This window comes from Penicillium solitum, assembly GCF_028829755.1.
Source record: "Penicillium solitum strain IBT 25940 chromosome Unknown utg000005l_segment0_segment0, whole genome shotgun sequence".
Classification (NCBI taxonomy): Eukaryota; Fungi; Ascomycota; class Eurotiomycetes; order Eurotiales; family Aspergillaceae; genus Penicillium; species Penicillium solitum.
Genome location: NW_027072125.1, coordinates 3737208 through 3764342, shown reverse-complemented (window position 1 = coordinate 3764342; position 27135 = coordinate 3737208). Strand labels below are relative to the sequence as shown.

At 50.6% G+C, this 27135-nt stretch overlaps 8 protein-coding genes across 8 annotated transcripts; 3 read left to right on the top strand and 5 right to left on the bottom strand.

Moving 5' to 3' along the window:
• Positions 1-43: 43 nt before the first annotated feature.
• N7455_009011 (uncharacterized protein) lies at positions 44-1222 on the bottom strand (the record flags this gene model as incomplete). The annotated part of the gene is made up of 2 exons (XM_065606064.1): positions 44-174; positions 781-1222. The coding sequence occupies 2 exons, from the start codon at positions 1220-1222 to the stop codon at positions 44-46; spliced, it is 573 nt and encodes a 190-aa protein (XP_065461013.1).
• A 476-nt stretch (positions 1223-1698) lies between these two features.
• On the bottom strand, positions 1699-1977 carry N7455_009010 (uncharacterized protein; the record flags this gene model as incomplete). Its single annotated transcript, XM_065606063.1, has 1 exon — positions 1699-1977. The coding sequence occupies one exon, from the start codon at positions 1975-1977 to the stop codon at positions 1699-1701; it is 279 nt and encodes a 92-aa protein (XP_065461012.1).
• Positions 1978-2944: 967 nt separating this feature from the next.
• N7455_009009 (uncharacterized protein) lies at positions 2945-4715 on the bottom strand (the record flags this gene model as incomplete). Its single annotated transcript, XM_040958801.2, has 4 exons — positions 2945-3112; positions 3203-3436; positions 3485-4218; positions 4412-4715. 4 exons carry the CDS (start codon positions 4713-4715, stop codon positions 2945-2947), a joined length of 1440 nt encoding a protein of 479 aa, XP_040810831.2.
• Positions 4716-4751: 36 nt separating this feature from the next.
• On the bottom strand, positions 4752-4919 carry N7455_009008 (uncharacterized protein; the record flags this gene model as incomplete). Its single annotated transcript, XM_065606062.1, has 1 exon — positions 4752-4919. The coding sequence occupies one exon, from the start codon at positions 4917-4919 to the stop codon at positions 4752-4754; it is 168 nt and encodes a 55-aa protein (XP_065461011.1).
• A 724-nt stretch (positions 4920-5643) lies between these two features.
• Positions 5644-7900, top strand: N7455_009007 (nucleotide pyrophosphatase/phosphodiesterase family protein; the record flags this gene model as incomplete). Its single annotated transcript, XM_040958755.1, has 3 exons — positions 5644-6078; positions 6134-7400; positions 7455-7900. The coding sequence occupies 3 exons, from the start codon at positions 5644-5646 to the stop codon at positions 7898-7900; spliced, it is 2148 nt and encodes a 715-aa protein (XP_040810748.1).
• Positions 7901-8808: 908 nt separating this feature from the next.
• Positions 8809-8994, top strand: N7455_009006 (uncharacterized protein; the record flags this gene model as incomplete). The annotated part of the gene is made up of 1 exon (XM_065606061.1): positions 8809-8994. One exon carries the CDS (start codon positions 8809-8811, stop codon positions 8992-8994), a length of 186 nt encoding a protein of 61 aa, XP_065461010.1.
• A 1000-nt stretch (positions 8995-9994) lies between these two features.
• Positions 9995-11332, bottom strand: N7455_009005 (uncharacterized protein; the record flags this gene model as incomplete). Its single annotated transcript, XM_040958776.1, has 2 exons — positions 9995-10877; positions 10929-11332. 2 exons carry the CDS (start codon positions 11330-11332, stop codon positions 9995-9997), a joined length of 1287 nt encoding a protein of 428 aa, XP_040810841.1.
• A 13711-nt stretch (positions 11333-25043) lies between these two features.
• N7455_009004 (BCS1 and AAA domain-containing protein) lies at positions 25044-26870 on the top strand (the record flags this gene model as incomplete). The annotated part of the gene is made up of 5 exons (XM_065606060.1): positions 25044-25389; positions 25414-26304; positions 26358-26500; positions 26554-26777; positions 26825-26870. The coding sequence occupies 5 exons, from the start codon at positions 25044-25046 to the stop codon at positions 26868-26870; spliced, it is 1650 nt and encodes a 549-aa protein (XP_065461009.1).
• Between the last annotated feature and the right edge of the window lie 265 nt (positions 26871-27135).

Below are 27135 nucleotides of genomic sequence, written 5' to 3'. Positions count from 1 at the left end.
CACTAAGAGACAGCCTTGTGAACATTAAGTAACTGCGAGACGTTTATGCGAGAAGCATAACGGCACCGTAGACAATGCTGCCAATAACAGCACTGAGGACTCCGACCTGGGGTGCGGTGACCTTGGAGCCGGGGCTGGAGGGGGTGTATTCGGTCGAGCTGGGGAAGGCAGAGCCTTCGGTTCCAGAACCGGAGCCAGAGCCAGTGCCAGATGAAGTGCCAGATCCAGAGCCGGAGCCGGAGCCGGTGCTGCCAGAACCAGAGCCAGTGCCAGTGCTGGAGCCAGTGCCAGTGCCGGAGCCAGAGCCAGAACCAGAACCGTTGCTACCAGAGCCAGTGCCGGTGCTACCAGATCCAGAACCAGAGCCAGTGCCGGAGCCAGAGCCAGACTCGGATCCAGAGCCAGAGCCGTTGCTGCCAGAGCCAGAACCAGAGCCAGTGCCGGAGCCGGAGCCGGAGCCGTTGCTGCCGGAGCCAGAGCCAGAGCCAGAGCCAGAGCCAGAGCCAGAACCAGAGCCAGAGCCAGAGCCAGAGCCAGAGCCAGAGCCAGAGCCAGAGCCAGAGCCAGACTCAGATCCAGAGCCGGAGCCACCGACAACACCACCACCGGAGGAGGAACCTCCAGAGCTAGAGCCAGAGCCGTTGCTGCCAGAGCCAGAGCCAGAGCCGGAACCAGACTCGGATCCAGAACCAGTGCCAGAGCCGGAGCCGTTGCTACCAGAGCCAGATCCAGAGCCAGATCCAGAGCCAGAGCCGGAGCCAGAGCCGGAGCCGGAGCCACCGCCAACACCGCCAGCACCACCGGAGGGGGAAGCACCACCAGAGGCAGAGGCAGTGTTAGTCTTGGTAGGGACGTTGACCGGGATGGTCGCGCTACCGTGGCAGCTGTAGCAGGGAGCAGTACCAGTGACGATGATAGTGCTGTTCTTGCCGCCGGTCTGGGTACCGTTGTTGTGGGTGCCAGTGACGATGGGGTGGCTACCAGTCTGTGTACCGGTACCGTTGTTGTGGTGGCCGCCGGTGGCAATGGGGTGAGTGCCAGTCTGGGCACCAGTAGGGACAACACCAGTAGGAGCGACACCGGTACCAGTTCCGCCGCTAGCATGGTGCTTGCCAATGCTCTTTATGCCGCGGACGGGGGGTTCGTGCTGCTCTTTGGCACCACCGGCCTGAACGCCGGCTGCGAGAGCCAGCAGGGCCACGGAGGGGGCTGTGAAGTGCATTTTTAATAAAAATGAAAAGCGATTGGATTAAGAAATGAGATGTGGCTTGCTGTCTTAACGAACGACGAAGCTGGGATTGGGGTTAGTATATATATTCTTTATTCTGGTGTCAGGACTCAGGACTTACCTAGGGTGATAATGCTGATGCGATGGAGATGGAGATCTAGCAGGAGTTTGAAGCGAAGAGGATGCCATTCTTATAGATCTGACGAGGTGTCCAAATCCGGCATATAGATTAATTAAGGTTAATTGGTGATGCCATGAACAATTGGAAAGAAAAAAAATTTTCTATTTGGAACATGTGCCTCTCGACGTTCCTCTGAGCCTCGATGTTCCTCTCTGCCCTCGATGGGACCCTTGGGTAAAGTGGAAGCGAGAGTTGGTGATTTCCGCATCCGGAGTGAAGGTCACATTTCTTAGGTCTCGACTCCACATTGAAACCCTGGGACAAACGGTTTAGCCCGACGCCTATCTCGTCATGATCTTCCAAACTTGCTGTTCGTCCGAACGGTGGAGACACCGCTCGCTTGGATAGGGTCACGTGATATAATGTCCCGATTAGGAAGGCGCTGCTCTCGCAAGCGGACATCTTTGCCGAACACTCCACCACCGTGGAATTCCACAGAGATCCACTTCAGATCTGTCACAATGAAAATCAAGTGGATTGTCTTTGTGGATGGTCTGTTTTCAGGGTTATATGCCGAAGACACGTTGTCTGAAGGGATGGGGACACACAATGGGTGGAGAGCCTCCATAGCTTTCTGGATGCGCGAAGTACCTAAAAAGAGCAGTTGGTAGAGTAGTGGACAACCGTTTGTAGCACTCCACTTGATTTCTGCTGGGTCGTGAGGCTCCCTGCTTTCCCGAGCTGTACGACAGGTGGATCTCGCTTGATATCTGGTAGAGCAGTCTTGGGTTCTAGAATCGGCTACAAAAGGATTGGCAGGTATTTCTTGGGGGTTTTTTTTCGTCATAGCACTATAAGAGCCTTCAACAGCTAGTCGCGCACCGAAAATCCTTCACGCCGATCCCTTTGCACGGCTGATCGCTTTGTCGATCTTCTAGCAACTGCATCCGGCATCCAATGAGCTTGCATCAACTAAGCTCACCAAGCATCAGAGATTTCACTCGAGTATGCTCGAAGACCTATCGGTTACAATTCTCTGTTCTTAGGAAACGTCAGCGGCGTTCACGTCAAGTCCATAACTCTGATCTCGCGCTTGCGAGCAACCTGAGGAATGTGGCTGCCACGCACTAGTTAGTTAGCTGTGGAATGTATGTTCCTGCAGAACCGATGATACCCTGACAAGCTTTGTTCACACGCTACCATGGAGGTCAATGCAGTCTGTAGGAATGAATGCAAAAGCAACAAAGTTGATACCGGCTTTTAAGTAACATGGGGAGTAATTTCAATTTCTCGCAGATGCCGGAGACAACAGCGTAACTTGCAACCAAACTAACAACATCGTACAGGACTGCAAGCCTACTCTCAAGCTTTTTCCCTAATATTATCATAAATCTCCCCATATATGGGTTGTAACATGATGGATTAAATATATTGAAATTTAGAGTAGGGTGTACATATTTGCGTATCCGACTCTTGCTTCTACTGGTTATGTGATATAGGGATTTGGCTGTAGGAATTAAATACAGATCTTCGATGCGGTGTCTTGGGGATAGAATAAAAAGAGAGCGTTTTCAAGCCAACATGCACAGCCAACGTTAATCATGTTGATCACTCTGTAAATCCATATCCGCGGTCCCATTAGTAGGGCTCCCTTCTTGCCGTGATCGGTCAACTCCCAGCACGGCACCCTCATTTTCACTCGGGAGCTTACGGGCCTGCACAAACAGATTAAGAATGGTGGCTAATCCAGCAAAGGCAACATACTAATAGCAACCAGGACATTCCATTAGTATAGATCCCCCACAGGGTTATAAGACAGCAATGTAACGTCTTGTAATGTTGAGGAGACCTACCATGATCCACACCATCTTCAACGACTCAAAGTAGGTCGTCCTAACCAAGACTTGTAGATCTGCATTCAGTCCAACGGTGCGAATCTCCGTCACCCTCGAAGCAGCACTGTCGCCATTGAATATGCTGGCTAGGGATGAATTCGACCCGAGCTGGATTGCCAACTCCCCGTTCTTCGCATTCATCTCATTCTGAAAGACGACACCCCCGACGACAACTGAGATAGCTGTGGTAAGCTACCGAACAAACCCCATTGTCGCAGTCACAGCAGCCGTATCGCGAACAGTTGTAGCAGATTGAGCCGCCAGGATAGGGGCTTCGATGATCATGCCCACGCCGACCAGAATCTGGAAGATGATTAGTTTGGTTATGTTGGATTCAAAGTTGAGTCCGATTAGTAGTCCCGAACCAAGGACCAAAAGGCGCTGCGCAATATACATCACGGGAAAATATTTCCCAGTCCGCTGCATGGAAATCCCCGCAGCGGCTGCGGCCAGGGCACATGAGACGATTAGCGGAAGGAGGTACAATCCTGACATCAAGGCCGTCGCGCCTAGGACGGACTGCGCGTAAAGGGGTAGGTAAAATGCTTGCCCGATGAAGACGTATGAATTGCACGCGAAAACAACGTATGGCGCTGCGTTGGTCGGCGAGGAAAATAGCCAAAGAGGGAGAATAGGATTCTTGGCGATCTTCCACTCATTGACTACAAACAGTGTCATCACTGCGGCTTCGAAAATTAATAGACAGATCACTGTTGCGGAAGACCAGGAGTAGACGATGTCGCCAAACTCGAGGGCTAGGAGGATCATCAGAGCGCCCCCTACAATTAGAACGCTTCCTGTCCAGTCGATGACTTTTAGACCGGCGGCGATTGGGGTTCGGGGGTTCTGGACTCTCAAGAAGAATAGTAAGACGAGAAAGGAGACGGCCCCGACCGGTACGATAGGTTGAGTTAGCTCAGGGTCATCACATGAAGTAGAAGGCCCAACGATTGATCCAGAAACACCATCGCCAACTAAACAACGGTCAGCCTTGTTGATATCCAAAATAGAGCTGCACCTGCCCCAGCCTCTCAGTAAAAATACCGCCCAACACCGGTCCTATAGCACTTCCAACCGCTCAAACCAGTGAGGTGGTCGCGAGATAGAGCCCTCGATCCCGTAGCGAGAACATATCACTAACAACAATATTGACCATTATACCTATACCCGGGTCCCCCAGTCCCTGAATAGCACGACCCACGATCAAAACGTCCATTTTCGGTGCAAATGCACAGACAAGACTTCCGAGTAAAAAAATGGCTACTGCGATCAGCATGATCGGCTTCCGGCCCCATATATCGGAGACAGATCCCCACACCGGAGTTATCGCTGCATAGGCTAGAGTATAGGCGCTCCCCACCCAAGTATAACCAGCGGCAGACTTGAGCGAGCCGACTATGGCGGGAATTGCGGGAGTCACGATTGTTAAATCGAGGGCAGAGAGGAGCGCGGATAGACAGAGCGACATCATGGTCCAGGCGATGTTCGCGTTGGTCAGACGAGGAGACTATGTGCCCTGCTCACCGGACCTAGAGGGTGCGCGCGCGGGAGCGGCATTGGCATTATCAACGGTGGTGTCAGGAACATTAGGGCGGGCTAATAAGGCACGATTGTTCGCGGTATTTTTCGCATTAATTGATGAAGTAATTCTAGCAAGTCCAAGATCCTTGGACATGGTAGAGATGAATGCGCCCAAGAGCGAATACAATTAATTGTTTCGGGGAGGGAATGAACGTGCGAAGGTAAAGCAGAGGGCCCTTAAATAACAGCCCCGGACCCCGGTCACTATTCACCTGACCTGTCTTTGCTTACATCGCCCCTTTAGGATGTAGAGAGATTTGAGATGCACTTCAATTTCAGCCAAACAAGTCGATTACTTACCAGATTTGCTGGAATAACATCGCAGGCGACGTTATGCGTATAGTTAAGATGCTTCCTCCCGTCTATCCGCGGAGTTATTCTTACATCGATACTAAAATTCGCCATTAGCCTATGGTTGACCGACCGAAAAATCACAATCAGACTGACCATGGCAAAATCGAACCGTCAGAAGAGCTATAAGATCCTCAATTATTAGAACGAGCCTGGGCGATTATGTAGGTGTTGAGCCGGAATAGGCAAGCTGTACACAAACCCAACAACGAAGGATTATAGCTGCAACTTGACGTAGCGAGTATGATACTCCTAGGAATAATCTCATTATATTGAATTTTCAAATGAATAAAATCCCCAAAATGCTCCAAATAAACAGCCCATACCAATATTGGAAGCTAAACAAGAAATATCAAGAAGTAATTCTCATAGATCGGGCTTATCGCAAATGATTGCCGGGTCTTGGCATTCCTTCGATCTCCCTTTCTCCATCTCAGCTCCTTTTCCATGTCTCCATCAGGCTAGCAATGCGCCGCCCAGACACTAGTCATTCCCTTCTTTCTCCTGCAAATTACGACAACGATGCATCTTCGTTGCGGTCGCCCTCCGAACAGGACTCTGATTCCGACGATGACGCGCTCCTTCATCAGAACCGCAGCACCCTGGAAATCGCAGAGCACGACCGAGCAGTGCTAGAAGATGAAGAGGAGCTGGAGAACCTTTTGATACGCCGAGGCACCGGGCAGGGTCTGCGGAGGATTTTCAGCCCAAATGGCAGCAGTGTGAAGATCGGGAAGACGAAAATGCAACGGCGACAGCGGAGGGGGTCACGCCGTGAGAGAGTCAGCGAGGATGGGGAGCTGATGTATGAGATGGAAGAGGGCATTGGTGATGATAATGCATCCCTTTTGAGCGGATCATCGTTAGATTTGGGCAGCAAAGGCGAATATACATACGAGCCGGTAAGACGTACCGTGGTTGGTTTCTACGCCCTCTGCTAACACGTCTGCTACTTAGCCTCCACGGCCTTCGTGGCGCAAAATCTTGTTTATAATTGCTCTGGTCGCCATTCTCTTCGTCATCCTCCTCCTTGGGGCGTATAAAGCCTCGGGCGGTTTCCGGGCTTCACGGGCACACCCTCCACCCTTGCTCTCGAACGGCACAGCTCTCTTTGCGCCAACCACTATCTATATCTCGCTCGATGGTTTCAGAGCCGACTTTCTCGACCGTGGCCTGACTCCTGCGCTGAACTCCATCGTCGCCAATGGCGTTTCCCCGCAATACATGAATCCCAGCTTCCCGAGCGTCACATTCCCAAATCACTTCACACTTATGACCGGACTCTACCCCGAAAGTCATGGGATTGTAGGCAACACATTTTGGGACCCGAATATGAAGGAAGAATTCTACTATACCCATCCAACTGTCAGCATGCAACCCAAGTGGTGGATGGCGGAACCCCTCTGGGTCACAGCAGAAAAGCAGCGTGTGAAGACCGCCATCCATATGTGGCCGGGGTCTGAGGCGCACATTGGTGACAAGGAGCCAACCTTTTTGGACAAATACAACGGGACGGAAGTCTTGTCTCGCAAGGTGGATCGGGTACTTGAGTTTTTGGATCTCCCAGGTCTCGAGGATAAATCGCAGATAACACCTGAGCGGCCGCAGTTTATCGTGGCTTACGTTCCTAACGTCGACCAGGATGGGCATAAATTTGGCCCTAACAGCACTGAAATTCGAAAGACGATTTCCGAAGCGGATAACATGATCGCCGGAATTATGACTGGTCTTGAGCGACGCAATCTCACCGAGGTGGTCAACATCGTGGTTGTCTCAGACCATGGGATGGCCACCACCTCTACGGAAAGATTAATCCAGTTGGACGATTTGATCGATTATGATCTAATTGAACATATTGATGGTTGGCCATCTGCTGGTCTACGCCCCAAACGCCCCGAGGATCTGGAGACCCTCCGGAAACAATTGGAGAAGGTAGCTCCGGATTACGAGCATGCGTTTGAATTCTATACACGGGAGACAATGCCTGAACGGTATCACTTCTCGAACAATGAACGCATTGCGCCGTTGTGGGTGATCCCTAAGACGGGGTGGGCTATCGTTAATCGGGGAGAGTTCGATGTCAAAGAGGCTTTGAAGACCGGGAAGCAATATCATCCTAATGGTATCCACGGATATGACCATGAGCATCCATTGATGCGTGCAATCTTTATTGCGCGCGGCCCAGCCTTCCCGCATAAACCAAACAGCCGGGTGGAAGTGTTTCGTAAGTGCCTGCTCCCAACCGTTGATTGAGATTTGACCTAACGGATTTGTATAGAAAACATCGAGGTATATAATATCGTCTGTGACTCTTTGGGTGTTGATCCCCTTCCAAGCAATGGCACACTACGACTCCCGCTGAAGCCAGTTGGCCTCCACTCGGATGAGAACACACCGGTCTTGGACACACCTCCGGATCCCCCAGCTCAAACTTCAGCAACAGCCAGACCCCCGCAGCCGTCACCCGCGGAGCCGTCACCCGCGGAGCCATCACCTCCCCAACCATCGCCCCCACAACCAGAACCAGTGCAGCCCAAACCAGAACAACCAGCACCAAACCCAACTCCAACAGCTGAAGCACCACCCGCCACAGACCATCAAAGTGACGACGAAAAAGGCTCGACGTGGTGGGGCACACTTTGGCACAAATTCGATGACCTGAAGAACTGGGCTGGTGGCGTTGCTGATGCCGTTCAAGGCAAACACCCGGAGTCTGACAGTTGATAATTTTGCTCCATTTTGTCCATTTGGCCTTGCATTTCGATAGATACCCATATTCACGTATTTAATGTTCAAATGCTTTTCATTCTCTGCGGTGTTGGCTCATTTAACGTATCACACCCGCGATATGTTATACAATCCTGTCAACTCCAGCCTCATCATCTACCACTTCTTCACCTTTCTATGGATCTAGAGCCCTACGCGTAGCTCTGGGTATCGAACTGCAAATTCATGCGCTAATTTTAGCGACTAAGAAAGTTGATGCAAGGTGCCCAGTTGGTGTTAGGCGCTTGGCACGATTACCGCAGAAAGAACCCCCTCATCTCCATTCTCAGCCTCACCTGAGACTTGGGGGATTTCCAAACTGACTCATTTAGTGCTTCTACTCCAGGGCTACTTTATACGTATATCCAACTACAAAACCTCAACTACGTCATTCTGTCAATATATCTTCGCTTCTTTCCTCGTTCTTTCATCCCTTATTTCCAGATGGCGACAATTCCAGATTGGGTTCTCGATTCTAAGCTTGAGACACATTTCCCACCTGGTAGCAAATATGAGACTGTGCACACCTACTATCATCAGGGATCCCTTTCCCAGCGGCCAATCAAATAATCAGAACACTGGCAGCGGGAGAAGAAGATTGGTGACGGTGGGTTTGGAGAGGTGTGGCTGGAGAGATGCACAAAGGGAAACAGTCATGGCCATGACGTCCGTGCAATAAAGCAGATGGAAGTGCGTTGCCAGGTAGACTACGGCCGTGAGCTCGAGGCCATTCCGAAATTCTCGCACACAAAGGCTTGTTTACCAGCTATTCAACGCAAGGAACACTTCTAACAGATCAGCAGTAGGAGCGATGTTTTGTCAAGTCGTTTGGGTGGTACCAGACCGAAGCCACCTTATTTATTGCAATGGAATACCTTGAGGTTGGGGATCTACAAGATTATGTGCTCGACCAGAAGCAGCCGCTGCCGGAATTTGAGGCGCAGCGCATCATGTCCCAAATTCTGGAGGGCCCTGAGTTGATGCATGAGAATGGCTATGTGCGTAGACGATGTAAATGGTCGGCTTCGACCGACGAGCCTGATGAAGAGTAAATAATAGAAGGGAAAATAATAAAGATAACCTCCGTCTCTCCTAAAAGGTTGTAGGAAGAGTTGCTTCTGAAGAAGGCGGGGAAGTATATTCGGAAGGCTAAAAACCTCGGCGTTCTTTTTAATGTTATAGCGATGCCTAGTTTCCTGTTTATCGTCGAACGTAAAAATATAGCGAGTACAAATCGACTTTGCGATACTTTCGAGAAAAGCACTTAAAGGATCGGAAATGTCATATGTGTAGCGAGGATGTCCTACACGAAATGCATCTTCGTAGGCACGTAGAGGATGTTCACCCATGTTGTCACTAATCGCAATTACTACTCGAAAGAAGAATCAGGCTCAGACATAGATACCGATTAGTTGAAAATTATGCAGCTTGGAATGATTCAAATTACAGCATTGCTTCAATCGATTGCCTTTTATCCAAATTGCAGACATATCGTGACGGTCATGGACTTGTTTTTTTTTCGCGTCGGGACGTTATTAGGTATTGCTGTCATCGAACGATCGTTGTTGCCCTCCATTAAACCAGAGAGCGAAAAATCCCAATTTGCCCTAGGCCCAAGGATTACACCTATACCTATAGATCAATATATCTCTTTTTGGTACTTTGACGCCGGTCAAAGCGATTACCAGCTCGGTGATTTGTGGTCTTGGGAATAATCCTTTTTGTTTGGATATTCGGGTGCAATTCAGAACGTCTTACTAGATTGATGTAAATCCTATTTCAGGAGTCTTTCTAAATAAGCAATGATATTAACTCCTGACTATCGTTTCTAATATAGTCTAGTGGATATTGGCATCAAGGTTCGAGAAACAATCGAAGAGTAGAGGTGGTGACACCGGTTTCGAGACGTACTGTACTCGTCAACGGTGTACAATATTGCATCATATAGTCATACAATTCAGTTCTATGCATCACAGGGAATCTGCTCCGTGGCTCTGAATCAAAGAGCAAAGCCTTTGCTGCTTCAAACCCATTCGCTCATTAACATCAACCTTACTCTACTGCATCACGCATCACCCGTTTTCTCATCTCGTTGGAGGACGGCCTGTTATGTTTCGACTTGGGTCCGGGAGAATGCTGACCAGTTTGAGCCGGAAAAGACTCTGAGCTTTTTTGAGTTTCGAAAACTGAGGGCGAGCTGGTGCTGCCGGCTTCAGCAGGGTCAAAGTCACGGGCTAAGGTTCCAAAGCGACTGCTGTAACGTTTCTCGACCAGATGTCCTAGAGCGTCTTCCGTCATTGACCCGACCAATTGCGCAGAGCTATCTCGAGAGATCGCTTTCTTGATATCGAATAAATCCGCTAAAGTGGTCACTACTACTTGGTCGCTGTCACCGTCGGCAATCACTTCCCCAATTCTGTATATCTTCTGACAGGAAGCATTGCTAGCCACCTTGCAAATCTCTAGGCACTGCTTCGAAATATTGATATCATCCTGCAATCGCGACCTTTCATTGTCATCTCTAGGGTCTCTGTTCAGAACAAGGGACTCGAGGCGTTTCCGAAGGTGGCCGGTGATATCTGCGAAGCTCTCTTGATTTTTAGCCAGAGCTTGACGTGTAAGCAGCTGGGCTTCGAAGGATTTCTGAAAAACGTCTTCAGCAGCGTTTTGCGGCGCCTCTTGTAGTAAAGACGATTCTTGATGTATCAAGGATTCGATATAAGACCTCGCGTCTTCACAGATACGAAGGCATTGTTTGGTCACTTCTTTCTCGTCTTTCAAGTCGATGGTTATGCATGAGGTATTTGAGCTGTCGAGAGTAAATCGCGCCATCTTTTCATCAATTCGCTGTAAATGGACCTCAAGATTATACACCGTATCCTGGATCATTTCATTGTATTCTTTAAGAACTTGATGGGAGACTTTGGATGTATGCCTTATGAAACATGTTAGCGAAGTCCGAAGTAGACAAATAATTGCGACGAACATGGTGATGGTGCCTAGACCGACTGAGATCGTTGACTTATACCCCGCGATAACGTCTATGAACTCATTGATGTCGCCTCTCATAAACTCCATCTTTGTCCAATCTCGAAAGCCCGTCGTTGATTTTTTGTTGAAAACTTGCATCGATTGTTCGAACTCGCGACATACTTGGCTGCATCGATCAATAGGGCCTTTAAGTAGAGCCAATATGGATGCCTCCGCATTTATCACATGTATCAATGAGTCGAAAATCCTGGTGAGATCTTCAAGCTCATCTTGAAGCCTGCGTAGAGTTTTGTTGCGATCTTTGAAACGTTTTACGGTTTCGCAGAGCGATTTTGTGGACTGAACGGCTGCTGTAATAACAGCCAGAACCGATGCCGTAATGCTCAAAGGGTCCGCCATTTTGGGCGTTTGCTGTGAGATCTGTACAATCTCCTTTGGACCTGTCGTCGGAAGTGAATACAAAGAAAGGCAAACGCTTCTGGCTAAAGCGGGCGTAACCACGAGTTCAAATATGGGCATCAATTTCGATGATACCCCGTTAGCCACATATGATGGGCCGAAGTTAGCGCCGTGGCTGTATCGTGTCCGGGAAATGACTCAGTAATTCCCGCTATTTTGTAAGAATTCCGTTGTGAGACGGCGTGCTGTGGTCATTTGCGGGGCATATCATGCCTGTTTTCGTTCCAAGATAAAAGCAGATTATTTCGTAGTGTTGCACCTCGTGCTGGTGCTGTAATTTTTACCAGCTCAGCGGGTAGATAGGAGGATCGCGTTGGCGGGGAAAGGTGCACAGAGGGGAAAACCATAGGCAAGTGGTGCGACCCGCGGGGCAACTGCGCCGCCTTTCTTGGCGATGAGTCACGCGTAGGATGGGTTGGGACGCTTTTGGTGTTTTAGCCGCTGGACCCACTGTGATATCCCTCCTGGCTGGACGACGGCCATTATCAACCAAGCCTTTCACCTCCTCCCATTACACAAGAGATGGGCGTTGATGATCTACTTCCAATTGGATCAGCATCCTGAAGGCTTAACCCCGAAATTTTCTATCTTAAATAAACAATTTCCAATCATCCCAGCACTACCTACGCATCGTCAAGCGATATTCAATTGTAGAACCTATTGGTATAGCTTCTAGCCTAGTAGCTTTGGCTACGTTTGTATTTCAATCTAGTATTACTCTCTTCGATTCAGTTTAAAGCTACTAATCTTATCTAAAACTAATTTTCCCTTCTAGCCGACAATCCTCTATTATAGCCGATAGCCTTAAGAGCTGTAAGGAAATAATTAAAACTATTACCGATAATCTCGAAACTTATTTAGAAAGTATCGATAAAAAGCTCGAGAAAATTATCACTAAATATATGACTTAAATATAGACTTCCGCAAAGCCCAACTTTGGGCCCAAGGTCCGGGCTCGAAATTGCATAAAGTCATGGTCTTGGCGTTCATAAAACCGCATACTTATTAATGCTGTAATTGTAACGGGCCAGTGCCCGGCTAATATCACGTGTGTGCACGTGACCCTCACCACACACCCTTCTGTTCACGTTCGGCCCCGTAAACTCCTTTTCTCCTTCAAGCTTTTAGATAACAGCAAACGGCTTAGCTAGCTTGAATCGAAACTGGCTACGTCCCTTGACATTCTAAAAGCTTCCTTTTCCGCAGCGGGAAAGTACGGCCGAATAGGCTAACGCGTAACCACGGAAAGCCCTAAAACACCAGGCACGACGAGACAACGAGTATGATCGAAAACGTAGAGTCGTTAAGCCCGCCCGGATAGGCCCGGCTGATAATACAACAGATGGCATAAACCGCTACTAACTAATAAGAAGGCGCACGAGCGTAAGAGGAAAGAATCCGGAAGCTCGAAGAGCTAATCCAAGCGAACGTACCTGTATACCTGTTACCGACGATAGGTAAAATATACGAGATACCCGGCTAGGACTAGTGAGGTATTGAATGTCACGATCTGCATACTCTGTATGCATTACGCTCGCTTACATTATTTCCTTTGTCAATTAAGAATAAAGTTTAAACTACTACTCGATACGGAAGCCCTCGGAGACGAACGAGCTTATTTGCTATACGTATACTCGCGATTAGAAGGAAACGCAAGTAAAAACACTAGCGTTTATATAATACCGGCGAGCGAATAGAAACGCAAGTGATTTAATCTAGTATCTAGAAAATATATATAGGGATGTCATGTCCCTGTGAAGGCCCCACTATGCAGGGCCCCCGTATATTGATCAGAGTGACAAGGGTTTTAATACGTCATACAAATACTATTGCGAAGGCACGACAACTAGTACTGCATGTATCCAAACTGAACTCTGAGCCTTCTCACTTGCTCCGAGTTCCACTAGTATAGTTGTGTGAGGGTAAGCGAGGTCACATGATCTTTGTCACATGACTCTCAATCCAGGTTCCTGTGCTTCCGAGAGGTTTGGAGGGTTTGCTTACTCTCCGTGCCTGAGGCCACAACTTATTGGTGCCTCAGGCGCTACATTCCTAGTACTGGAGCAAGTACCTGGTAGCGAGTGCTTACTACTACTTGCTAGTTAGTAAGCACTCAGGGGTTTTATTGGAGGCCAAGCCCATGCTTGGCGCTGATGTAATACATTCTGCATTTAGCTAGTAATTAGTACTACCCAATGGAAACCATGCGATCCTAACAGAATCTCATCTGGTAGCATGTCTTGCTAAGGCCTTACCTCCTACGGTAAGCCGGAGGGAGGCAGCGGCATCCCCATAAGAGACCGCGCCTCCTCACCGGTTCCTGGGACCAACAAGTGTACCCAGGAAGCCAGGCAGCAGGCGAGGGCTTCGAGCAAGCCCCTGCTGCAAGGAATTTTCGATCCAGGGACCACGAAGCAGTGTGCGGTGGACCGCTCGTTAAGCCGGTACCAAGAACTTGCTGGCGGCGGTACACCAAGGGAAACGCTGCGAGAGGTCAAGGATCCGTATCCTTAGGGGCGAAGTGGGGGCCCCCAAGAAGCAGAGGCAGTTGGAAGAAGTCAGAGTAAGAAAGCCTCTGACAAGGAAGATACCGACTCGCCGAAACCCCAATTGGTCACTTGCCGCAATGGAAAATCAACCTTTTGAAGAGGAACAGCAGTTCCAGCAAGCGGAGGCAATGCCGCCGACAAGTCAGGCGGAGACGCCGGCAACGTTTAGGGCTCACCTGCCGCTATATATGCAGAGAGCCTTCGACCACTTGCCAGAACCGCTGCAAAGGATGGCCATCTTCCAGCAAGTAACCACCAACCCAGAGATGATGGCGGTGCAATACGAAGCCATCGTCATGATGTCTACAACGTATGGCCCGGGCCTCGGCCAGAGCCCGGGGGCCACAGGGCCAAAGTCCGGCCCTCACCCAGCGGAGATTGCTGGCCGCCTGAAGGACTTAGGTCAGCCGGCCAAGTACCAAGGCAACCAGAAAAGCAACGCTGCCAATCACTGGTTGTATGACGTCGATGACTACTTTATGCGCCGCCAAATGGTGAGCGGCCGAAGCGATGACGACGCGTACAAGCTGGCCTTCGCCGCGGGCTTGCTAACAGGAGACGCTCAGGTGAAGTGGAGAACGACCAACCAGCAGGTAGATGCGGGACTTGGAGAACGGATCACCACTTGGGCGGATTTCAAGGCTTGGATCCGGACTAAGTTCGAGCCAAAGACGGCAGAGTCGGACCGCTTGCGCGAGTACACGCACAAGCAACAGGGAAACGACTCCCTGTCTACGTACCACGCTGCCTTGTTGGAGCTGTCTCGCAACTTGTCGGAAAGCCCCTCGGAAAGAGGGTATATCCTGCAACTGGTATCGGGCCTGAACTCAACTCTCAGGGCAGAGTGGTTCAGGCAGCAGGGCCGACCTGAAGCAAATGCCGAGGAAGCAGTCAATCTCTTGCTAGAGCTCGAACGGAGTACCCAGGAAGCGTCTGGGTATGGCCGTCCCATACGGCATATTAAGGCCGGCCGGGCTCCCGCAAGCCCTGACGCCATGGACCTATCTGCCATGCAGGACACAAGGACTTGCTTCAAGTGTGGTAAGCCCGGACATCTCAAGAGAAACTGCAAGGTGAAGGGAAAAGGGCAGGGTCAGCAAGCTTAGGCGAGCTTGCTGACCCTCTCCCCAAGCCCCGCCGCCCCGACAAGCAGGGTACCGGGCTTAGCCAGGATGGAAGAGAGCGGGATACCCCGCGGGCTGTGATGAGGCTGAACGCCCTCGGAGAACATCTCAACTTCTTCGACGGCTCACTCTCTCGGCCCACGGCAACCGGACCCTCTGTCACTTGTCGTATGTTGTTAGACTGCGGGGCAAGCCACACGTTTGTATCGTTGAAGACTGCCCGGCGTCTAGGCGGCAAGTGGAAGAAGCGCGTGCCGTTGCCGGTGTCGCTGCCGAACGGCGAGACCCTACACACTCAGGGTACAATGGACCTGGAGATTCGCTTAGGCAAGTGGGCCGGCACAAAAAGGGTGTGGGCAGTCGACATTGAGGGGTACGATGTAGTGCTCGGTAACGACTTCCTATGCACGCACGACCCGAAGGTTAGCTTCCCGACAAGAAGAATGTGGCTCACTGACCATAAAGGAGAACACGAAGTACACGCGGTGGATGGCCGAGTACTGGATAGAGAAGAGAAAGGGACGTTGAACTTGCTATCAAAGAAGGACGTTCGACGAGCCCTGAAAAATAAGAATACCGAGTACGCGGTTTTCTACGCCGCGAAGAGCGAGGACAGTGACCAGTCCACCGAGGACCCTCGCCTAGCGAAGTTGCTCAAAAAGTACGCGGATGTCTTCGCCGACGACTTGCCAACAGACCTGCCCCCCAAGCGGAACATTGTTCACCACATCGACACAGGCACGGCTGACCCAGTGAACGTCAACGCATACCCCCTATCCCACGAGAAGCTCGAAGAGCTGAGGAAGCAAGTGAAAGACTTGCTGGATAGAGGGTTGATCCAGGTGTCAGCGAGCCCCTGGGGCTTCCCGGTGGTCTTCGTCAAGAAGCCGGGAGGGGAATGGAGAATGTGTATCGACTACCGAGGCCTTAACGAACTCACTGCCAAGAACGGGTACCCCATTCCAAGAATCCAGGACTTGTTGGACATCGTCGGCCAAGCCAGATACCTGTCGAAGATTGACTTGGTGGCTGGGTATTGGCAGGTTCGGATGGCAGAGGAAGCGACACCGAAGACGGCATTCAACACGATATGGGGGAAGTATGAGTGGAAAGCGATGCCTTTCGGACTCTGCAATGCGCCGGCCACTTTCCAGACCTTGATGAATGAGACACTCCGCCCCTACCTGGGCAAGTCGGTAGTGGTATACCTGGACGATATCTTAGTATACTCGAGGACACTGGAAGAGCATTATACTCACTTGGAGGAAGTCCTGCAGTGCTTACGCGAGCAGAAGCTCTTTGCCAAACCGAAAAAGTGCGTATTCGTCACCAAGGAGCTCGAATTCTGTGGCCACGTTATCGGAGACGGCAAGGTCCATGCCGTTACAATGAAACTGGACGTCATCAAGGAGTGGCCACGGCCAACAAACGTCAACGAAGTCCGCCGCTTCCTAGGTTTAGCCACCTACTACCGACGCTTCGTCAAAGACTTCGCGAAGATAGCGGTGGCTCTGCACAACCTAACCAAGGAGGCCGACGAAGAACTGCGTAAGCAGAAGTTTAGACCTATCACTTGGACCGAGCAATGTGAAGTGGCTTTCATACGCTTGAAGGAGGCGCTTGTCAACGCCCCGGTACTTGTCCAACCCGACCGGGCCAAGCCATTCACTATAGAGACCGACGCCTCCGAATGGGCGATCGGCTTCGTGCTCTGCCAAGTGGGGGATGACGGGAAGATGCACCCCGTCGCCTTCGACGGCCGCAAGTTGAAAGGTGCAGAGTTGAACTACCCAGTCCACGAGAAAGAGCTTCTCGCGATCAAGGAAGCTCTCCGGACTTGGGATAGGTACTTGGAGAATGGAACAAGAACCACTATCATTACCGACCACGAAGGCCTCCAATACCTCACCACCACGCGAGCATATAGTAAGAGACTTGCTCGCTGGATCGACGAGTTCCAGGCATACGACCTCGAGCTTCGGTACCGGAAAGGAGAAGAAGCGGTCGTCCCCGACGCCATTAGCCGGCGCCCTGACTTTCTCGGAGAGGGACCAGCTAATGTGGCCCAGGGAGCACCCACTTGGGGGAGATTGAACTTGATGAAAAAGGTGGGCGGATTCGACGAAGTGGAATGGTACGCCGCTACCATCCAATACTTGTCGGCCGGCAGCTTGCCGGACGATAAGTCACTCCGCCGAGAAGTTATGCGTTGGGCAGGCAAGCTAGCGATACACGAGTCGCCCTTGCCGACGGCCGCAACGCAGGAGGAGAATACCAGACTAACTTACCTACATGGGGACGGATCCTCCGCCCCATACCTAGAGCCACCCTTCCGGAAGGACTTTCTGGATAGGATGCATAGGGAATATGGACACTTGGGCCACCCAGGACTGCGTGGAGTGCTCCGCACCCGCGCTTGGTGGCCCGGCATACGGCAGGATACGGAAGAGGTGGTGCACCTCTGTCCGAATTGCCAAGTGTCAAGATCGAGAAACGAGAGCTTCGAGCGAGAGGCATCTCAGTACCTAGCAAGCGCAGGTATCAAACCATTTGAAAGGTGGGGGATCGACCTCATCGGCTTGCTGCCCACGACACCAAGCGGCAACCGGTGGATCATCACGGCGATCGACTACGCCACCGGTTGGCCACTTGCGAAGGCCTTGCCAGAAGCGACAGAGGAAGCTGTCGCTGAGTTCCTCCACGACGACATTTTCACGGTATACGGTGCACCTGCGGAGTTCCTGACAGATAATGGCGCCAACTTGCTCGCCACCTCCGTGCAGTACTTCATCAAGTTGATCAACGCGAAGCACCGGACGACCACGCCATACCACCCGCGGACGAACGGGAAGGTGGAGAACCTCAACGGCTTGCTGGGACGGATACTCACGAAGTATTGCATGGGTAAGCCTACCAGAGTATGGGACCTGTACTTGGCACAAGCCCTATTCGCCACAAGGGTGAGGGAACATGCCACGTCGGGCAAGAGTCCCTTCTACTTGGTATACGGAACCCATCCACGCTTGCCGGGGGACACCGAGCCGGTGACCTCTGCTCGAGACCCAGCGGAGCTAGACAGCAAGATCATGGCCGTCAATCACGCAAGAGCCGAGGCCAACGAGAAGTTGTTGTACAAAGCCATCCGGGCGCAGAAAATTCACGACGAGAAAGTAACCACTTGCCCACTGCAACCGGGCAAGTGGGTATTGGTCCGGAATGAGGCAAAGCAGAAGTTCGAATCACAATGGTTCGGGCCGTATAAGATTCTGAAAGCTCACCCACTCGGCACGTATGCACTCGCTGAGCCGGGTGGCCGGGTGCTGAGGAACTTGGTGAACGGTCGCCGCCTTGTCGACGCCTTCGTCGATAACCCCAACCAGTTGTGGACGTCGTCGGGCGGTAAGCATCGGCTTCGGCGAGAAGGTGTAGACATTCGCCATCCACTTGACGGAGGCGAAGTGATCGATAGGGACTCCGACGAACCGCCTAGCTACCATGAATTAGCCACGATTTCCCGGGCTGAATGGGACACATTGGAGCGTTCAGGGGTACGCTCACGCTTGGTGGGAAGGGAAGAAGCACTTCGACATATCGCAGCGAAAGCGAGGAAGCAACCGCTAGCCGCTAAAGCGACGAAAAGAACGGCACCTGCGCCGGAAGCAAAGGATATGGCACACGCGCCGGATGAAACATGGCCGCAAGCGGCTAGGATACCCACTCAACAACAAGTGGAAGAGACCCAGAGGAACGGTCTAGAACACACAGCCCCTACCCACAGAGAGGTAGAGGAGGACTATCCGCCCACTCAGGAAGAAGTGGAGGAGTACCGGCAAGTAGACCGGAGGACTACCCAGGAAGAGGTAGAAGAGTCCCAACAAGTGGACTGGATACCTACCCAGGAAGAGGTAGAAGAGGTTCCACGAGAGAACCTAGAGAGCGACGACACCGCTGAAAAGGATGGCCAAGGAGATCAGCAGATGGAGGACGCTCCGACAATGCAACAAGCATCTCCATACCTTTTCCGCAGGCCGCGTCGATACGCAATGGATTCACAATAAGTGAAGGTTCCGCTGCCGCAACAAGTACGCGAGCAAGCGAAGACTCCCGCAATACTACGAAGAACAATCTACAAGGGACTACGAAGAAGTCATTGATTAGAACAAGTGTTTTGTATTCGGCAAGTACTACTTAGAGGTCAACAAACTAGACGTCAGCAACATGTTCAGCCCAAACAGCATCCACCTCCTCTTCACCAACAGCCCGCTCCATCGCTTCCTGACCACGAAGTGACTCCAACCCACGCAAATCCCGACGAACAAGATCAACATTTACCTGCATCTGCGCTATCTCCTCCGTCAAACGACGCTCCATCTGCAACCGTACATGGGGGGGGGCTTCAAAAAGTTCACGGGTAAGTACACTGCGCCAACGGGGGGTAATAGGTTCACTTTCCTGCAACACTTCCTCACGAGACTCAACACGGGGGCGAAGGGGCAAGTCGGGGGCGGAGGGGGAGGTACGGGGACGTTTGCGGGACGACAAGCGGTTAGACACAGAGTTGAAGAAGCGGGAAGCAGCAGAACGAGGGGCAGAGGGAGGAGCGGAGGAAGGGGTAGTGGGCTGGGCGGGGGACTTACTAGTGGGAGTGACCGCTGGGTACTGGAACTCGGGGGAGTGCACACGAAGCGCGTCCAGTGCCCAGGCAGGGGTGTCAACGCGCAAGGAGCAAGCACGAGCCACACCTGCGAAGTGACAACACATGCAGGAACCCAGGCTGACCACAGTGCTCTTGCTCGGGCTTTCACGGAAAGCTACGACCCGGCAAGAAGCAAAGCAGCCAGCACTGCGTCGGCACCGAGTACACTCCTCCCCGGAGGGAGCAGCGACACCGATGCACTGGCCAATGACGGCCACCTGATGGTTGTGGGATGTAACCGCGCGAAGCTGGAAAACTCCATCAGCTTGGGGCCAATCCACTTCACCTCCGATCCTCTCCCACTCCTCCTGCAACGCGGCCAACATACCTCTCACTTCCTCAGGTAGAACCGGTTGCAGGGCATCATCGAGGCCCGTAGGCAACTCGGTGGCATCCTCAGCGTCAAGATTGACGAAGCGAGGGGAGGGAGACGGGCCGGCTAAGAAAAAGTTAGCAAGTGGGGCAACAAGCGAGGATGGGGGAGGGATGAGACTTACCAGAAGACTGCGAGGCTCCCGCAGAGGAGGTCTCCATGTCAGGCGAGTCTTGCGGCACCGACAAAGGAGACGAAGCGCCAAGCGACCGGAGGTCCATGGTGTTTCCCTCTGAGTTCTCATCTGGCACGGCGAGAGGGTCAGGCGAGGGACCAGCCGGTGAATTCACGGCTGGGAACGACATTGTTACTGTGACAAAGTGACGTGTTAGTACCTGACAAGAACGACAACAAGCGAGACACGGGATAGATCACTTACCAACAAGTTGTTCAATGTCGTCAAAGAGTGGAATAGGAAGCAAGACTGGGGAGAAAAGAGGAGAAGAAATATTTGAGGGGAAAAGATGGGGGTATTCATACTCAGAAGGCTTGCTTGCCTACAATGCCTAAGCGAGCAAGAACAAAGGATTGATTGTTTGCTTAGAATACCCGAGCAAGCAAGAACAAAGGAGACAAAGTGAGGCCACACAAAGGAGCCTTTTCACTGCCTACCGGGCAAGTCTTTGTCGGCCTTTGTTGGATCTCTCATCTTGCTGGGTCTTTTTATACTGCCTATTCGGGAAGTCTGGATAGCTTCATTTTTGCAGCTTCCGGGGCGGTAAGCTAGATCTGGTGGGGAGGGATGTGCTTCCGAGAGGTTTGGAGGGTTTGCTTACTCTCCGTGCCTGAGGCCACAACTTATTGGTGCCTCAGGCGCTACATTCCTAGTACTGGAGCAAGTACCTGGTAGCGAGTGCTTACTACTACTTGCTAGTTAGTAAGCACTCAGGGGTTTTATTGGAGGCCAAGCCCATGCTTGGCGCTGATGTAATACATTCTGCATTTAGCTAGTAATTAGTACTACCCAATGGAAACCATGCGATCCTAACAGAATCTCATTCCGCATGTTCGCATAGATCATGTAGATCCATGTCGAGTCCTGCGACCCTCCTCAGGGAGTGGGACATGACATATTCGAAGGCTAGAACTGGTCCAAACGAAAATACTAGTTAATAACTATACTACTGGCGATACTATTCAATTCGTGGTCTCTACTAGTAAAAAAGTCATTCAAGGTAGAAATCGTGGGCTGGAATAGCGGGCGAGGCAAGTTTGGGGCCATCTTAGTGATACATCTCTTCAGCAGTTGTCAAAGGGTATGACTAGGACAAGCTTTACGAATATCGATCATAGGGACTCGCCTTCAAAGATTGGGCCTCAACATAGGAAGCTCAAAATCTGTCTATTAATTGGAGATTTCCAGGAGTTATGGGGGCCTATTTGTCTGCTGGGAGGAAACTCGGATGCAGGTTTGATTCTCAGAACTGAGAGAGGGTACATTGCCCCTCTTCCACGTTTGGAACAAAATTATCCCGAATTAGAAGAGGTTGAGTGCCACTGGCCGAAATATATCCCTTATAATTTCAAGTTACAAGATGAGTCTGAGGAACCTGTTCTTCTGGATAGCACATCAAGGATCTTGATTGGGACTGACGCCGCTGAAGGGGGCGGACTTAATGTCAGCCACACGTGTGAATCGACAATCCCACGGATTCAACAGCGTACTGCTTGTCATTTGCAATTTACCGGAACATGCAAAGCACGATATATTGCCGATGGCTTTGATTTACAGCTGACAGGAGGCCAATATATTACTGCTGGCCTTGTGAAGAAATATAAGCGAATCCCAGCGCGGACACTGAAGTCGCAAATCGTGGAACAATGCAGAATCCCAGACATCATTCTCCTCATGCCTCTTCTCAACCTTCGAATTGGACTGGAAGTAAGCGCATGCACGGGCAACTCCCAGCGAACCACATTGTGGGATGCTCTTCGCCTATCACAGACAGCAGCAGACTCTACAAAAGGCTCTTCCAAATGTCAACATTCGATAGAGCCAATGCAAACATCTGAGCTAGCAGTCACTCAACCTTCACTTTATCTCTCACTTTATTCTTTATCCCTATTCTTTCTTCCATCAATCCTCACTTTGTTCCAGTGATCACTCAGCCTCGTCATTGCCGTCATCTCCATATTCACCTAGCCTTACTATCTATCCCCCAAGGTTCTTTTTCATCATACCCCATCCCTATAAGTCAGCCACGATAAGCATTATCTATCGTCAATCTTCAACAATCATCTGGGGCCATTACTGACTATGACAATCAGACAGCCGAGAAGCTCCGCAGGCCCTTGTAAGATATCCCTCGGGCTATGCCGAATACCACGGCTCGGACCAGGAAATCCCTATGCCTTGCACCAGCATTATGTGCTGCACTTGTGCTCCCGTTCATCTCTCGGACGTGTTTGCTTTGGCGCTGACGGTCTGTTCGACATCCTCAGAGACCTTCTCGGTTGTCTCGGCTTCCCCATCCTCTGCTTCCCTCACTCGAGCAAAAGATTGTGACATTGATATTAGCCTTACCGAGGGTCTTGATACCACTGCAATCTTTCTATCTATGCCCGACCTAATGGGCACTTTTGGAAACATACAAGAAGGTGAATAGACTGGCTTCCCTGGCCAAAGAAGCCAAGAACCTCGCCATTCACAGAAATCACGCAATTTCTCAGCGCGATCCTGCTACCAGAGCAAAAAGGTATGGCAGCTCACAAGGCGGATTGGTACGAAACCTACCCCGGGATTGATCGACTGGGTTTGCCAGTGGGAGTGTACAATACGGCCGATCAATACAACCGCACCGACGTGGGGCTGACGGAAGCAAATACAGCACGAAGTATTGCCAGTGTTGCAATGAATTTGCTTGGGAACAACACCAGGTGGACTAACTGGCGGCCGAAGTTTGCCTGGCTTGTGAAATTACCCAGAACCATGGGGACGCCACTCATACCGAAGGAGTGAGTATATAGAGGCACTGAGGATTCTGAGATTTTAAATGGCTCTATCTACTAGACAAAAATCTGTCCTGTGATTCTCCCATTTATCCTTCGCTCCACCTCCCAATACCACACCCACACAGGTCGTTCTCCGTCTCTATGATTACACTCTCATCCACACACCCCTATACCCTTTAACCCTATCCTACAACCTCACTGCCTAAAAAGGGAAATCCTTACCTTTATCTGCCCGAACACACGAATGGATGTCCGAGACAGTCCAGTTTGGAGACAGGCTCTTCCCGAAGAGCTGCCACACTTGCAAGTCGAGGATTCCGCGAACCAGTTTGGCCATATCAGACGTGCACAGAACCGCCAAATGAGCGACTGTCGGGCACAAATCGGGAATTAAGGTATAGAGCAACAATGCTAAACACTTCAATACTATAGAGGAAAACTAAAAGAAGGGAAATTGAAAATGCATTATATCGTGGGAAGGTGCATGGAGTACTTCTCGGTAAGGTGCGTATCGGGAGGGCACATTCCCTGGCACTCACCAACCTTGGAAGGGCGGTCAGGGTTGGCTTTCCCGAGGCTTTTGTGGAGATGGGCATATTGGTGTCTGGTCGAGCGAAGACTAATCACCGGAGTATGCTGGGAAGAGTTGATGGATAGATAATGTTAGGAGTTGATGAGTGTAAGGAGCAATGGGTTGATGGATGGAAGAGATAGGTGGAGTGGAGAGAAATCAAGTGGTCTGTGGTTCTGGGAGGCCTGTGTTTGCGCTCACTTTTAATATGGTGGACCCATACTAAAGTGAGTGAGTGGAGGGGTTCTCATGACAGATTTTTGTCTAGTGGATAGATATTCTAGAAGTAGGAACAGAGGGAGATGGAGGATGAAGTGAAGGTAAGAGTATACTCTGTGGTGGGAGGTTGATAGACATAATGAATTTGTGCCTGTTGAAACACGAACGTAGGCAAACAAACTCCTATTGTTTGGCGTGCTAGTATAACCCCTCGTGTTTTGGGTAGTTCTTTCAGATTTGTGTTAGATATCACTTCCTCTTTTACAACTAGGCAGATGGCTGGGGTATATGGTGGAGAAAGTGAGGTCGAAACGTAAAGCACGACTTTGGAATGAGAAATATATATTGCTATGGTCGCCATAGGTAAACACATATTTCCTGCTACAATATGACGAAAATATTGACAGAAATAAATAAAGGAAGAAATAGGTAAATCAATGTAGCTTGCATGAATTTATAGAGGGTTGTGTGTTGTAGATGGACTTCAACTTAGGGTTGTCTTGCTTGGGATATAATTTGGGATAGTATGCCATTGAGTTATGTGGCTCAAATGTCCACGTATTTCCATCAACCAGCCAAGTGGTCGAGCAGTAACTCAACCATCGCATCTTCCTTGGTCTAGTGGTGATGATTTCCGCTTGTCATTAAAACCGATAAGCGCGGGAGACCGGGGTTCGATTCCCCGAGGGAGAGATTTCTTTTTGCACTTGTTTTCTTTTATTATTACTCCGTACTACATACATTTTTAATTAATTATAATTTGATGCGCATCTAGCGCCTAACCTTAGGTTGACTCTGTTTTTGTTCCAATCCTGGTCCATGACGTGGGAGGAATGGCACCCCAGCGACCTGCAGCAATAATGAGTCAGGTGCAGGCAGAAGCATCTAGGCAACTGAATCCAATCCCATCTAATCCAATCAGCTCCGATGAATCGTGCGAGGCGAAGTTCGCAGGAGGTGGGTCAGGCGCAACTCAGGCTCAGCTCGGTGCATCCTGTGTCCGAGCGGGACAGGCCAACACATGAGGCTCTTCAGCTAGGTTGCTCGAGACCTATAAAAGTGTGGAGTGTGCTTTGATTTCGATCTTCAGGGTCCTCCCTTTCCCTCTCATCCTATTACCTCAAAATCCGATTCGAAATCCTTCTGAGATTTTGTGGTTTGTCGATCATGGATGCCAACCAAACCATCCCCACCACAACGGGGCCGTTGTCCACGACGGACACGGCCATGTTGGAGGTCCTAGTCCCCGGCTATGGCTTCATCTCACGCATATTGATGTCCTACCTTAATTTTGATGTCAGCGCCTACCTACAAATCCTAGTCAGCCTTGCTGTCTTTGGCGCAACTACTCGATACGCTTTCTTTGTCATTTGGGCGCACTTCAATGAGTTGTTCGTGTCAAGAGCTGAGATTCGCCTGGACGACGAGATATTCCATTATCTAATGTTCTGGATCTCCCGCCAGCCGCATATGAAGAATACAAATCGATTTGTCGCAGGTCTCAAAACCAACAGTTACTGGAATTAAGATGAAACAGACGAGGAGGACCTCGAACAAGACGAGGACGACGACGAAGATACCTTTAACGATGGAAAAGACGCCTCTTTTGATTCGTACTGGGCCAAGGTTACTACCCGGGACAAGTACAAGAAGATGCAATTTACTCCATCAGAAGGCAGCCATTACTTCTGGTACAAGAACCGTCCGCTCATGCTCGAGCGCGAACACCGGGACGGGGGGATGTGGTATGTAATGAACAACGAGCGGATATTCCTCTCATGTCTCGGTCGGAATCCCGCGATTTTGAAAACACTGCTAGCCGAAGCACAGCAGGCGTATGTCGAGCGCGACAGCAACCGCACGGTAATCTACCGCGGCTCACGGGTTGCCGCTGGTCAATCTTTCAACTGGTATCGGTGTATGGCACGCTTACCGCGTCCTCTTTCTACCGTTATTCTTGACCAAGAACAAAAACAAGACTTCCTTGATGATATCAAGGAATACCTGCACCCTCGCACGCGCCGCTGGTACAACAACCGTGGAATCCCGTATCGGCGTGGATACCTTCTACACGGTCCCCCGGGGACTGGCAAGACGAGTCTGTGCTTTGCAGCGGCCGGAATCCTTGGATTGAAGCTCTACTTGCTTGATTTGAATTCAACAGCCTTAGACGAGGAGGCTCTGCTGTCACTGTTCTCGGAACTACCACGCCGATGCATTATCCTACTTGAAGATATCGACTCAGCTGGTATTACAAAGACTCGGAATACCGCAGCTGCATCTACGTCTACTTCGGAGAACCCCGTGAATGATGCCACCGCTAAGGATGCAACCGCCACGGCGGATAGTACAGGCGCAAAAGAAAATACGAAGAAAGGTGGAATCACACTTTCAGGACTTCTGAATGTGATCGATGGTGTTGCCGCCAGTGAGGGCCCATCCTCATTATGACTACCAACCATGTGGAAAAGCTCGACCCAGCTCTCCTCCGTCCTGGTCGTGTCGATATGAAAATCAGCTTCGGATACACCAGCGAAGCAGATATTAAGGAGCTTTTCGCCTCGATCTACGGGCGAAGGACAATGATATTGCGCCTCGCGGGGCCCCAGCAATCCACAGCAATGGTACCAATGGTTCAGTCAAATTCCCCACAACTACCATTGTTGGTAATCCCAAGGCAAACGGCAAGATTGTTCAAATCTCCGAGGAGAGTAGTAGAGGAGTGGAAAAGACCAAGAAGGAAGAACTGCAGCGTCTTGTATCCCTCCGATCCCGCATCACCGACTTGGCGTCTGAGTTTGGTGCTGTTATCCCGAGTGGCGAGTTTACTGCTGCGGAGATCCAGGGATATCTTCTTAATTATAAGGAGACACCCGAGTTAGCCGTTAAAGGTGCAACGGAGTGGGTGCAAATGACGCGGGAGAAGAAGCTCGCTTCTGAGCGAGAAGTGAGACGGAGGAAGAGGACAAGGAAGAGGACAAGGATCAAGATTAGGTGCATGCGGGCATGCGTAGAACGATACGACGATACAGGATTCACGATTTCATCTCTAAATAATATAATTGGATTACATATATGTGCAGGCCAGATATTACTTCCCCGAAGATTAGTCAAAACCCTCTGTACCTTGTGTATTCACTTGCTTTTTCAAATGTCACCCTTTGATACAGGTCTTTTGTTCAGAGATTTAGAGAATACTACTATGATATGCTCTAGACAATTCCAAAAGTATTAATGTTCTCAAAATTCTCAAAATTGC